This window comes from Convolutriloba macropyga, chromosome 12 (assembly GCF_964194025.1).
Source record: "Convolutriloba macropyga chromosome 12, txConMacr16.3, whole genome shotgun sequence".
Lineage (NCBI taxonomy): Eukaryota > Metazoa > Xenacoelomorpha > Acoela > Convolutidae > Convolutriloba > Convolutriloba macropyga.
Genome location: NC_134479.1, coordinates 31,221,771 through 31,235,979, shown reverse-complemented (window position 1 = coordinate 31,235,979; position 14,209 = coordinate 31,221,771). Strand labels below are relative to the sequence as shown.

The following is a 14,209-nucleotide window of genomic DNA, read 5'->3' as shown; positions in this document are numbered from 1 at the left end:
TCACACCTTTCGAGATCGAAATCGGTTTTGATCGGACCCTTTGAGACCAAAAAAACCTGCTATTATCAGATTTTGGATCGTTCAAACTGATTGGTGTGTTCATGAACTCGTTCAGTCAAATTTTGGTACATTTTGAGCTTCATCATCAGAAACACTGCTATTTTAGTTCGTTCGTTTTAATTGGCAGGTTCTTTTCCTTGCTGAAAAAAGTTTTGACTAGACTTTTCATTTTCATAAACCCTAAAAACAGAGATAGGTTAACGTTTGCCGAACAATGAGTAATGAGCAAGAGAGCAGAATAGGTACTTTGCAGTAAATAAACAGTACTGAAACAGTATTCAAAAACAGGATCAGCAAGCTGGTCAAGCTGAATTAAGCCATTGCTCTCTTGCACAAACTGTGAAGCTCGTAAAAAAATATACATTTCTTCATTTTTCAAGAACTCGTTCATTTATCCTTGTGGTCAGACTTGGGATCCTTCGATATTATCTATAATGAGACTTTATCTCACTCAAGCTGTATATACCCAGAATTCGGCTCGCTTAAAATCAGTTCTCACAAAATTTCATTTAAAAAAATCAGTTATTGTCACGTTTTGCTCCAACTGAGGTAATATTCTTGTCAGTGTAATATTGAAAATACTTCAAGCTTAACCTCTGTGCTTTTATGCTCTGATTATAAACAACAGTGAACGCACACATCGCCCACGGAACGAACTGCATTCAATTATCCCTCGCAAACACGACTAGCCTTTTTTAAAGCAAACTGTTTCGTCGTTCCATAACTAGGATTTTATTTATTACAAATACCTGCCTACAAAATTTTCAGAATTAAGCTTTACATTTCATACATGCCTCAAGATTCAACGACAACAAAAAATTCAATTCTGTTGTCAATCCAATTCCTTGCATGCTATTTGGATTACTTGATGAACGCTCAAAATATTTTGAGCGTAATATATAATCAGGAAAACTGGAGCAGTAAAGAACCTCATAACAAAAAGTATCTAACAATACTTTTTACTCAATTCTTTTTACTCAATTTAGGTTCTGGCAGAAACAGTTGAAATTGTAGAAGTAATTATTTATCCGGTAATATTCAACAAATTCACCCATCAGCAGAATCACCAACAGCACCCCCAGCAAATTTTCTTTAGATATAAAGTTACACATTCAATATCTTTAGAGTTTTTACTGATTTAATAAATTTGAACGTGGAAAAAAGGGGAAACATTTTGAAAATTGCCCTGTTATGCACGAACGGGTGCTTTTGTTAACTTTTCTAAGAGTTGATTCTAGCGTGCTTTTGAATATTTTCCGTCATTTCATTTTTTCTCAAATAAAAAAAGCAAATGTGGCTCACTTCTTGATACCTCAATTGAGTGATGTGTTATCACTGAAATTGTATCCCTTGATGAAAAAGACTTATCCCGTAGTTGACTTCCCGGATTGAACGTCAAGTCTTAATCAGTACCGGTTCGGTGAAGTCCTGGATCAGTACTGTATCAGAGCTCAGATCATGTCACTTTATAGACCTTGCACGTGTTAAGTCTTGGCAAGTCTTGTGCAAGTCTTGGCTAAGACTTGAAAAGTCTTGGGTCAGGTTTTGAGCAAGTTTTATTTCGGGTTCGCTTTTGTTTGGTAACGAAAGAAGAAGGCCGGCACTTGAAGTGCACTGCCTAAAAATTCCAAAGTGAAAAAAGAAGCACAAGACAACACGAGCTTTTCCACAGAGATCACTTGATAGAGAATGAAAAATATTCTGATATCGCCCAATGATACCAGACATGGGCACTTTTTTCTGCCCATTGAAAAATAATTTGATTTCGGGATGAATGTATGGTACATTTGAAGTTGTTATATGCTCAGTTCAGAACTAACTTGGACAGATTAGCAAATATCTCAATATCGCTAATTTTCAACAATTTTTTGCTAATTTTGAAATGACAAAATTATTAATAAATTAGTCTTAAAATTCTACTTTGGCTAGCTGTGCAACAATCAAGACTTGTCACTTCTTGGTCAAGACTTGAATCAAGACTTGCCAAGTCTTTGCTAACACTTGACTCAAGACTTACCCCAGACTTGCCCAAGACTTGTTTATACTTATTTATACTTGCAAATCCCAGAATTTTTCGACTTGCATTTCCCGCTGGGAAATATAAGAAAAAAATTGGAACACAATTGGGAGCTTGTCAGGTTTTTCGGGAAACGATACACCGGGCTGAGAGCAAAGTTTGAATTTTAAAAGAAAATTTGTTCTGTCATGCTCAATAAACAATTTTTTTTACTTTTATTCTTCTTCAATGTTTTATCACATGCCAATTCTTTCCAGAAAACGTAAAGAGAAAAAGCACAATTTAAAATAATTTTTTTAAAAACTAAAACATAATCTAATGTGTTTTGACTCCATGATAAATTTTCTAGCTGAAACGAATTGCATTAAAAAGAGCCATAATATTTTACTGCTTTCGGAGTTCTGCTTTGCTCTATTTGACTATTTAAGGCAGCCTAAGTGATTTGTAGTTTTGATTTGATTGAGTGTTTTATTATCAAACGAGCCCCAATGTAATCAAAATATTTGAGGGAAACACTAAATTTGAAGCTAATTGTTCAGTTTTGGAGTTCAATTTAAAATCCTTTTTGTTGTTCTGTGCAATAAAAATTCGACGAACGTTGTATTGTTGATCAAATCATTTTGATTTGTTCTGACAGCTGACAAAAACATTATCAGCTGCTTTTACATAAAATGGTATGATCCTTTCAGATAAAACTTGTTTTTTGGAAAAGTGACAGCAAAAAATGAAAGCGAAGGATAAAACTTTTCACCATGAGGATCGATGCTGATAGCTAAAACAGGAAATAAAATTTAAAAAAAGTGTCTCAAGCAGATTTTTCCAATTTAGTCCTTTTTGTTCATTTGCTTTTGTTCAATTCTTTCAAATGCCTTCTTATTAAAAAACCAATCCAGCAAAAAATTTGGAATTAGAAAGAATTGTCTTGAATTTTGTTTTCAAGAGCGATATATGAAATGTTTGGGAACATTGATTTATTTGCGCTTTTTTTATTCACATTTTCCGGAAAATTTATCTAAAATTTAGTGAATTTTGTTAAAATATGTTCAACAGTAGTAACAATAAGTTTTTAACAGTAGTGTGGTTGATTTGATTTTCAAAGGCACAAAAATAATGTTGACTATTTTGATTACTTTTTTGACTAAAGTTTTGGGTAAATAATTCAAAATGCAGTTTTTTTCATCAAAAATTGCACATAATAATATTCTTTGTTCCAATTCGATTAAGTTTGCCAAAACTACACACCCAAAAACCACTTCAACAATCTTTGTAAATTCGGCTAGTTCTACTTCCTTTTCCATTGAGAGTGCTCTGGGATTAATGTTTGGCAATTTTTTTGCTAATTTATCCCAATTATCAAAAACGCAGCTTTTATTTTTGATTTTTTACTAACCAATTACTTATATCTATAACGTTTGAACTAATTAAGTGTTCTTGGTGGACGAACAGCAGTAGCAAGGCTTGTTGTTGTCCAATCATGGAAAGTTACAATCCAAAAAGAATTCAGATTGCAATCACTCGGTCTTTATTTTTTAAAAAAAGATCTTTATGTTAGTTAAAGATCAGAACAATTCAAATCAAGGCTCATTGGCGATAGATCCAAGTGGCTTCCTAAGCAATTCCAATATGATTTTTCTAGTTTTTAGACGGAAGCTTGCGGTCGTTTTGACTTTCACCTAATGTCAGCAAAAGAAGAATGCCTCTTCTTTCTACTGACTTAAAACTTATTCTTTTTTGCCGTTTTACTTATTGAGTTTGCAACAAAATTTGCCTTTTTTTAAACAAAATTTGCTCTTTTTGTTTACTCACATTTGGAAATTATTGATTGTTCAGATAGCACAATACTGGCGTTCAAAATAAGGCACAATTGTACAAATCAAAATCTTTAAAGTTACAGATTATAGTTTTAAAGGCTTCGACGCCACTTTCTCGAAGGATCTATTTGAGTATCTTTTTTAACTTTGTGTTTAACTCAAGTTTCCACTTTGTGTTTTAGTTGTATGAAATTTCCTTGAGAATGACCGGTCGCACTGTTTTAATGGAGAAATTGATGAGCCCAATATTCTAACTTTTATAGATGCTTGATGGCGTGCATCTGTTTGAAAACAAGTGTTTATAAAAATAAACATTTTCCAACTTCGCTTTTGGTTCTTTTTTTGTGCGTTTTTGTTACCTAGTTTTGTTAAATAAAGATCAATGATGACATTATTGGCTTCATGAGAAGGCTCGAGTGTTCAAAATCTACAGTTTTTCTTAAAGATTTCGTTATGACAGTACTGGCTTCGATACAGGTTTTTTTTGCTGAAAAATTAGATTATTTCTTTTATTTTTGTCTATATTTGACGTTCTTTTGTAAACTTGGGACATATTCTGAATAATTACAGATCTCACCTTTGTGTATCAAAAAACACAAAAGATTTTCTTAATTTTAAACTTTTTTTCGTTTCTTTGTCAATTTTTTTCCTAGTCTTAATAATGATTAATGAGAGGTCACATACCGCAATATTGGCATTCAAACAAAGCGCAACCAAAAATATTTCGAGGAGCAGAAAAGGGCTTTACGGCTTCCACAGTGTTTCCTGTTTCATTTGAAATTTGTTTTTTCCCCTCTATTTGTTGTTTTTTTTAACCGCGAAAAAAATTGAATAAGAACTGGTCCTAATGCCATCCTATATAGGCATCGGTGATAATAAAACCTTTGAATAATTTCAATTGACATGAAATGGTTTTTGTTACTTTTTTGGTGTTTTCTATCGGTTTTCATGTGGGTGAGCGGGGTCGGAAGTTTATGTGCAAACGCACATTACCGAGCCTCCTTGTTGATATCCATGCCCTTAGTGTTTTCTTGAAAAGCGCGAAAGAATGATCTTAATTTCTATTTCAATTCTATAATATTAATATTTTTCTTTCCTTTTTAGATTTTAGTCCGTACATCCATTGTCAATCCAGACATATTATCAAAAATAAGCTGTTCTATAATCAGAGCTTAGTCAATATTCCTAAAAAACTCTTTCCCGTAAGAATTCATTCCCGTAAAAGCTCATTTACGTAAAAATTCATTCCCAGAAAAACGAATTTAATTCACAACAACTGCGTTTATATATATATAAGGGGATCGCCGAAATGGTTGACAGGGGTTTAGCCAAAAATCCAATATAAGAACTTAAGTGAAGAACCCGACAGCACGCAAATTTTAATGGCTGAACTAACTAGTGATACTTTGACCACTACAGTATTTGATCAATCAGAAATAAGCGTCAGCTGAGTTTCTATATTTTTTCCTTGTCGACTAAGCCCCCTGTCAGCCAATATTCCCAGCACCGTTAATAAGTTGTCTGATCATTTATATACAACATGGGAACCGATTTTACTTTAAATGAATAACTAATGATTAAAACTCAATTGAAAATAAAATCAAGGAGATTTTCCTGATTATAATACAGCTAAAAATTATAATACAGATTAAAAGTGAGTTTGTCATCGTGTGTTTACTTGTCACAGTCCACGCGAGTTCACGAATATTTGCAACAGTAAGCCCATATTCCGGACGGTGACGTGTAATAAAACCCCCAAGGGCAACTTCGGTCATTATAGACCAGACAATACCCCCCACGCGGCCACTTGTTTCTCACGTTTCCGATGTCGTATTTCATTGATTGTCCGTCCAATTTTATCTGGTTGATTCTGTTTTCATTCAAGCTGATTCGGCTATCTGCATAGTTCAGGGATGTCTGAATCGTCTTGGTCTCTTTTTCGAGTTCAGCAATCTGCTTCAAATCATTTTCGATTTCTTCAACTTGATCCAAGTCGGCCTTGATTTCTTCCATTCTTTTAATTTGAACAATGAGATGTTCAAATTGAAGTACTTCTTTTTTCAAATCCGCGATTTCTACTTCCTGTTTGATTAACAACGAAGCATAAAAAATAACAACCGCTGTTGTCAATATGCATAAAACAGCGATTATGATTCGCCGTTTGTGTTTGTCATCGATTTCTGGGAGTTTAGGCAAATTCGGTCGTTTCGGGAGTTCTGGCAGTTTCGGAAAACTGGGCAATTGGACGTTTTTGACATGGTCGACTGAAACCGAAGTCCACTTCTGCAATTTGACAACCGGTGACAGAGTTTTGCAAACTTGAACACCATCGTGAAACTGTTTGAACACTTTTGAGCAGTTGTCCCGTACATCCATTTTATCTTCTTTTTAGTTAAAGATTTGGGTTTAGAACACGCTAAAACATGTCTGTCTGGAAAAGCATGTTATAATAGCCATATAGGGAAAAATTAATTGAATGCCTGATCAAAAATGTATACCAGACAGCCTCATATTATGGAACGGTGTTATATAGAAACGAGGATTCAGAGGGGTTTCAACGACGGGACTTCGTTTGAGTTTCGATCGATGTGGAGATATTGGTTGAAACCGTTGGAAAATTCTCTGACCTTTGTGGTGACCTCAAAGCAATTCATAATTGTGTTAAGTTTTTGTCATTAAAAAATTCTCCCATCAATACGCAAACTATATATCAAATGCGATTAAAAATCTCACTTTTTAGGGAAAATTATAAAAAAATTTTGATGACCTCTGAAGCCTTGCTTATACTGAAATTGCAAAATTGATTGTCATGTCGTAAGCATTCTGACGGAATTTTGCTGGTACATAGAAAAGAAATATTTTTTGTCTTCTCACTCTCTTTGTCACACATGTCAACAAAATCGTCCCCGAATGAGGTCGATGATCAGGCTTGTGTCGGCCAATAGGGGGGGGGGGGGGGGGGGGGGATACGCTCATTGTAGCTAAACTCTTACATATATGTACAGGAGAAAAATTTTACTCCAGCTTAATAATGGAAAAGCCCCTCGAAGTCAGCTTTGGATGTTTACAGCCCTTAATCATGAGCACAATTATTTTCTTTGTTCTTTAAATGAGTAATTGAGACAAGCTAAATTTGTAACTCTTTTTACAAGAGAACGGAAAATTAGTTTTGAGCAAGACCTAAGAAATTAAAGGATTCGCTTATGTACCCGACCGATAAGAAGGCCGGCATTAACCCATAAAAGAGCAGACTGCTTTTTTGAGTTAAGATGGGCAACAAAGGTAACAGTAGTTTTGATTAAGTTACCTGACTTTGGCTCAACAAATGGTGGTTAAACCCAATTTGTGATGACCACTCGCGAATTTTTCAGCAAAGTTGGAGGCTGCAACCTATTTGAGGCAATTATGCTATTGACAACGAACACAATGAAACACAATATAGTATTGCTGTACGACTTAGAGATAAAAATTGCCAAATTTGATTTAGTAATAACTAATCAGTTAATCCATCAATTCAGTGTTCATACTGACTTCTTCTCATATGACTACAGTACAAATTTCATCACCGAGATAAAGAGCAGAAACAGCTAGTTGGCAAATGATATCATTTGTACATTTCTATTGAAGCAAATAGGCTACCATTTCTCAGAAATCTGCTTGCTTCTTTAGAAAATATCACACTAGAGAATGGGAGAGAAGTAATGGGCTGTGCCTCAAGATTGTTTTATACAGCAACCCTTGACAGATTTTAGGTTCGCCCAGTGGTATGATTACTTAAAGAATCCTATGGTATAGCTAGAGTATAACAGACTCTCAAGGGTGTATCTATTAATATCATCGGCCGCTGATATGACCACCGGTAAAGTTATGGAAAATTATAAGAACAATGTTTCTTGCTAACTAGGTTTCTTAGTTCCTGGTTACTTAGTTATATAACACAGTATAATAATATCTTTTTGACAACATTCTTAGGGTACCTAGTTGTTACAATATTTAAAGACCTTTTGTTTTAATTTAATTACATAAGAATAATCTTAACTTTCTCAAGTATCTTTTTTTTATCCAATCACAAGAGGTGGGTGAAATATTAAGAGGTTAACTTTTGTTGAGCTTCCATTTGATTGTAAAATGTGCAAAATGCTCTCATAAACAAACTGAGATGAACTGAGGGTAAAAACTTAATATATGAAATTTTTGTCAGATTTTTAGTTTGCGTAAATTACAGAGGAAATGAACCATTTTGCAATTTCAAGTTTGGATGTTTTTAAAAATTGAGTCTTCTGATACTCCACGGACTAGAGTTAGGAGTATCAAATTTCCGTTAAATTTGAACGACCGATGAAAAATGTAAAAATGTATTAAGTTTTGACGTATGAGCGTGTGGTAGGGTCTAAAAAGAATTTTAATTGAATCACAAGAACGTGATTGACCTCATTATTCAAAAAATTATAAAAATACAGATTATTATTATTTGGTCTTGAACACATTTTTGTTTAAAAATAACGAAAAAAATGGGAAGAATGAGTTGGGACTTCTTGGTAGATTGACTTGAGGGAAAGCTGCTCTAATTATCTTTAAAAACATGACTATCAGTTAGCAGTCTTCTCTCCCAACATTCCACTTGTTTTGTGCTTGTGCTTTTTTTACTTTGGATTTTTGATTTTTTAAGAGATTCCCTGTTATTTAGTGAACGTGGTTTTGGAGGATTTTTCAGAGAAATACGATAATCTGAAATAATTTTTTTGCTATACTTGACGATAAATTTCATTTGAGTTTTGTCGCTGTTCCTAATTTCTATCAAATTTCATATTTAATTCATGTCAATTACCCTTGGTTTTCTCGCTGAATTAGTTCCCGTTGTTATTTAGCTGCAATTTTCAAGGGGAAATTTCTTAAAGATCTTAATTTTGGTAAAAAAGACATGAATGAGATTATCCCGTACTCTGAGTAAAACACTTTTTTACAAGAAAGACAAGGACAAAAAATTTTTTGTAGAAACTTATTTGCAAAAAGGTGATTGTTTGTGGAAATTTGAGATTTATTGTACCTTTCATCACATTCACCGTTTCATTGCTTTTTGATTAAAATTTCTGCGAATTTAACGTTGTTTTTTTCTTTTCGGTCGAGATCTGGGACAGTACCACTATAACGGCAAATCAATTGTTTAACAGCTGGTGGCTCTGATAGTAGTTCGAATCAGAAAACCTAACAGAACTTCTGATGTGTTGTTAAAAAAATCCACTCTCAAATTTCTATATCTTAAAATAGCTCTGAAATTTTTGCTGGGAAATGTTTGCTTTATCTGTAGCCAAATCACTCATTACACCAATCTTAGAATTTACTGATGTGAGTGAAACAGAAAGTTAAAGAACTTGCACGACAGGTCACCCAATGAACAAGCGACTTAACCAACGACTTGACCGAATCAATGAGACAGCAGTTTTTTACTTCCTTTGTTAGAATCAGAAAATACCTTTTCATAAAAATGAAGTTTTTGTTTACATTTTTTTTTACAAATTTTTGTCCAGAGTGATATTAGACCGGTTCAGTTGTTCAACTAATACTAGAAAGAGTGTTTGTTTGCTTGTTCTATCAACTGCTTGCATTTTTTGATGATTTTGATGCTAAGTTTTTGCAAATATGGAACTAAACAAAGCTTTGACTACATTTAACGCACACGAAAAAAAATAGGGCGATTTGGTTCCAAGTCGAAAACAATGCCTTCTGGCAATCAGAACTCGAGGAGTCACATTTCAGTGAGCCTTAGTCTAGGACATCAGTGATTCTGGTGATTCTGGAATTTTCATCGTGTAAGATCTGATAAGATGTTGATCACAATGTTTTATCGTGTAAATTCTAACCCAATCTTACACGATAAAATTTTTGCTCTTGAAATGCGAACATTAATCGTGTAAGATCTGATAAAATACTCATCAGATCTTATAAGATAAAAATTCAATTTAGCTGAATTGTTATCTTATAAGATCTCATAAGTATCTTATCAAATCTTACACGATAAAAGTTCGCGTGGTGTAAAATTTTTTTGGTGTAAGATCTGATAAGTATCTTATCAGATCTTGCACGATATAATTTCGCTTAGGGAAGAATTTTTATTGTCTAAGATCTGATAAGACATGTTACAATGATTTTGATTTCGCTTTATAACGTAGTAAGTCCCTATTAAAGTACAAAGTATTTGTTCAACTGACCAAGAAACATATTGACGGCAGTTTATTCTGAGTCTCAACTAGGTACTACTGCTCAACTTAGCAGTCCAATATAATTTTGTCTTTGAAAAATATTTCAGCCTAGTTCGATAATCGCAGCTTCAAAAAACGCATTGATACTCGAATCACCTTTTTAACGATATCTTATAGGTCTCAATTTTCTCTTTGTTGCTCTGACACTCAAGTGTTGCAGGCTGTAGTTTTTTGGCTATTGCTTGAAAGCAACTCAGTCTTGTCTTCAATTTGAAGAGTATGCCATGCTTAAGAAATTTTTATCGTATAAGTTCTGATAAAATCTCATCAAAAAAGTGAGTCATAGCTTTCCAAATGTTGATCTTACAAGATCTTATGAGAATTTTATAAGATCTTACACGATAAAAAAATTTTTCTCAAGCAGAACATTTATCGTGCAAGATCTGACAAAAATGAACTTTTATCTTGTTAGATCTGATAAAATGTCTTACAAAGTTTTATTCAGGCGACGCATAGTCTTATAAATACCTATAAGACAATTTTGTACGAAATTTGTGAGATCACGTTAAAAACACTCAGGTGTCTGGAGAAAATGCAAGGGCTTGGTTTTTCTAATCATGTGTTTGCTCCAAATACAAATGAGTTGGATGTATTTTTAATGAAGACGGCAGAAAGTATATTGCGACACTTCATAAAAGAGGATAACTCGGAATCTTATGTAAATTCTGCTAATGACGATATCTGGCCAAGAAGAGCGACAGTAAGCGTGAAAGTTAACCTTGAGAAGAAACCTCGCGCGAAAGCATTTCTCTTGCTAGGTCTTGATCTTTGGGGGTTGAAGCAGGTTCATGTGCTCGCTATTTCTCTATTTCTGTTGAAAGCTGTCCAAAATTTGTTCGTCACAAAGGTAACTGCCTGCTTTTCAGTCACATAATTTGCTAGTTTACAAGAATTTTGCTTAAAAATCTTCTTGAAATTTTTACAATTAAGTTTTCCCTTCAATCATGTTAACAGTATGCGAGATGCGTGCATTGGAACGAATCAGTTCGTGGCTGACTGTAGGGTTTCCAATACGTTTTTCGGCTTTCAAACCTTGATAACAAAAACTCAAAAACTTGCTGAGCTAGCGACATGATGCCGCATGCGGCATTTTTACGTGACGTATCTAGAGGTGTCGTTTAACCTCTTCTTTTCGCTTTTTGATAATTGTTTTTATTTTACTCAAGGATGGTTACCCCGTTTTGTTTTATTGTTTGATGTCTTGATTGTACTCAAGGATGTCTGCAGATGGACATTTTGAAAATATGTAGTTGATTATTTCAGCGGCCTGTTTTCCTTGCCTGAATAATGCTTATTCGAAGTTGACTTAGTTGTTTAACGATGAGCAGTTATTAGGTTGATGATAGAGCGAGCATCATTTAACAATGAACGCATAAAGTTATCAGTTTGATTGCGTACTAAATTTGACTCCTAGAATCGACTAATTACTTATAGATAGAATTGGAGCCGAGTGTAGCTCCCTCTGATTTTTGTTTGTAGTGGAGCACTTAAAATGGATTTCGACGTTTTATTTGAAAATACTCGCAATACAACTTTATGGCGTTTTCTTTTGTCCTGTTGCTTGTTATCTGCTCAGATAAGATATTAAAAACCTGATTCCATATTGCATTTTTTTTAAAAAACATAAAAATGATGCGATATTTTTGAATCCTTGTTATAGACCAAAAATGCAACAAAAATCTTGCACCGAAAACGAAATGTCATGACCAGTTCCCCAATCTTCTGACAGTGGTTTGTTGAAAATGGCGCAAAACATATTGTGGATGTTTGTCGAAATGGTGGACCACCTACTTTTTTTGAGTTTAATTTCTGGCCTCACTGGAATCCCGCCTCATTCTTCTGATATGCACGTCCTGGGTGATTTTTGGGCCTCGATAGCCATCAGCCGCTATCGTTGCATCAGATTCACTAATTTTAGTGCATCTCTTGTGCTCTTTTTTACAACCCCTCTTGCTAGCAATATCTAATTTCTCTTAGTTAGCATACAGGAGTCATATATCAAATCATGGTAGTCATAATGGTGTCATATATGATATCTTAGCAGTTATACAAGGATCATAAATAATTTCTTGGTAGTCACACTGGGATCTTAAATGTTTTCATACAAGTCATCTACCAACTGCAGCCAGTTTTTTGCTCCGTATTAAGCCTTCTCAAATATGTTTTTTTGGTTTATGCTCGTAATGATCATGTGTTATGTCTTTGATTTTGCCCAAAGATCAGATTTCATTTCATACAAGATCAATATATGATTTCCTGGGTTTCATAGAAGATTAATATATTTTTTCCTGGGTCTCATAATTTTACTCAAATTGTTTTTTGAGTTATTTAGGTAATCTGAGATGCTATTAAACCCTTGATTTCCATAAAGTTCATACAGGATTTCTTCAATTTCCTTCATGAATCGTATAAACTTTTCGTTGTTCCATTCGAGAAAAAGATTTGGTTTAATAATAGAATCGTATATGATTTCCTGGGTCTCGTACCTTTCCATAACGTTTTTTTTTATTTTTTGAAGATTTGAGATGTGAACTGTGAATTAAATCCTAGTTTTTGTGCAAACATCATACATGATTTCATGAGTTTCATACGAGGGCCTTTTTTGATTTCCTGCAAGCATCGTACTGAGAAAAATTTTTTGTAATTCATTTGGATAACATCATATGATACTTCTATGAAACTTAGGAAGCGGCGACCTGTCTGTTAATTAGCTATTGTTTTTTTAAACGTTCGAATCAGATCAAAAAGTTATTCAAATCAAACCGAATGTTGTATGTGGGTGAAATTTTTCTCCCACATACAACGTTCTGTTGAAGAAGATATCTGGGAGCCTGGAATTTCGCTGAACAAAACCCAGCCTGGGTGTTTGTTATGAAAGGTTATGAAATGTAAAAAAAGGTTAGACAAATTGTTTTCGAAAAATGCGGTAGTCAAAAATTGTTGATTTAACAGCTGAAGGTAAAAAAGCTGATCTTCAGTTAGTGAAAATTTGTCCGAAAATGTTAGAAATGCCACAAAGAGCTTCGAAAAAAGTTTTCACCGCATCAATCGCTGAAATATGCCTGCGCTATGCGGTGAAAACTATTTTTTCATCAATATACATCGCAAATCTTACATTATATTTGCAAAATAGACCAAAATAGATGCGGGAAGCAAGTTCAGGGTTAAGCTTGACTCAAAGAATTTCATTTCCGATGACTATACATTAAAAACTCTACAAAAGTCAGAATTAATGTGCAAGCTAAATGACCTTATGAGCTGAGGTCTTTTGGCGCTGAAAACGACAAATTTGATTCAAAAATCAAAACTTCGTTTTGATCAAACTTACAAAACCAAATTTACAAAATCAAATTTACAAAACTCTTTTAAAAAATCATCTTAAACCTTTTACCGATGAATTTTTTTGAAGTTTGCCGTCTATTGCGGTGAAGTTTTCATCAATATTTTTTGGTGGAGTAGAATTTTTTTCAGGCAAAACAAAAAAACTGATACCAAACTTAACGTATGAATTTTAATTTAAAGTGGAGTCAAACTAATATCTAAACGAAAAACAAGAAGAATCAATGAACAGCGTTGCAGAGAAAGAATGTTTTTGCTGAGCAGGAGATCAGTAATCAAAACAGGTATCAAAGAATATTGTTTTAAAAAAGCACTGGATGTTGTGAGCATCAAAAAATTACCTGCCTGATCAACAAAGTTCTTGCAAAAATCTTGCTTCATTTACCGCTAAATGTTGTGTCTCGGTGAAGAATCAAGCAAAATAATAAAATTCGTTGTTCTAAAGCCTGTACAAAGTTGTTGGCTTTGCTTTTTGATTTTCTTTGAGCCTGAAGCCCATGGATATCTATTTGCAAGTATCTTGTGGTATAGGAGATAATACTGTAACAAGTTTTAATCCCTTCTTCCCTTGGCTTTAGAAAATCTTGAGAACTTAGTTCAATTTTTCTTCCAGTTTTGCCAGGAAGTGATTAGTTCATGCCATTCAAACGTATTTCCTTCTCATCTTAAACTTAAAGTTTATTTGCTCTCTCAATTCGCTTTCTACTTAGCAGGCACAAAGC

The 14,209-nt window shown here is 33.9% G+C and overlaps 1 protein-coding gene across 2 annotated transcripts; it reads right to left on the bottom strand.

The window, feature by feature from the left end:
* Positions 1–5,459: 5,459 nt before the first annotated feature.
* LOC142351228 (uncharacterized) lies at positions 5,460–7,412 on the bottom strand. Of its 2 annotated transcripts, none has more exons than XM_075403364.1 (2): positions 7,196–7,412; positions 5,460–6,319 (listed from the first exon to the last, which is right to left on the bottom strand). In XM_075403364.1, exon 2 carries the CDS (start codon positions 6,262–6,264, stop codon positions 5,587–5,589), a length of 678 nt encoding a protein of 225 aa, XP_075259479.1. In that variant the 5' UTR covers positions 6,265–6,319; positions 7,196–7,412; the 3' UTR covers positions 5,460–5,586. The 2 variants fall into 2 exon arrangements, with proteins under 2 accessions (XP_075259479.1, XP_075259478.1); XM_075403363.1 differs by having other exon boundaries at positions 5,460–6,304.
* Positions 7,413–14,209: the final 6,797 nt, after the last annotated feature.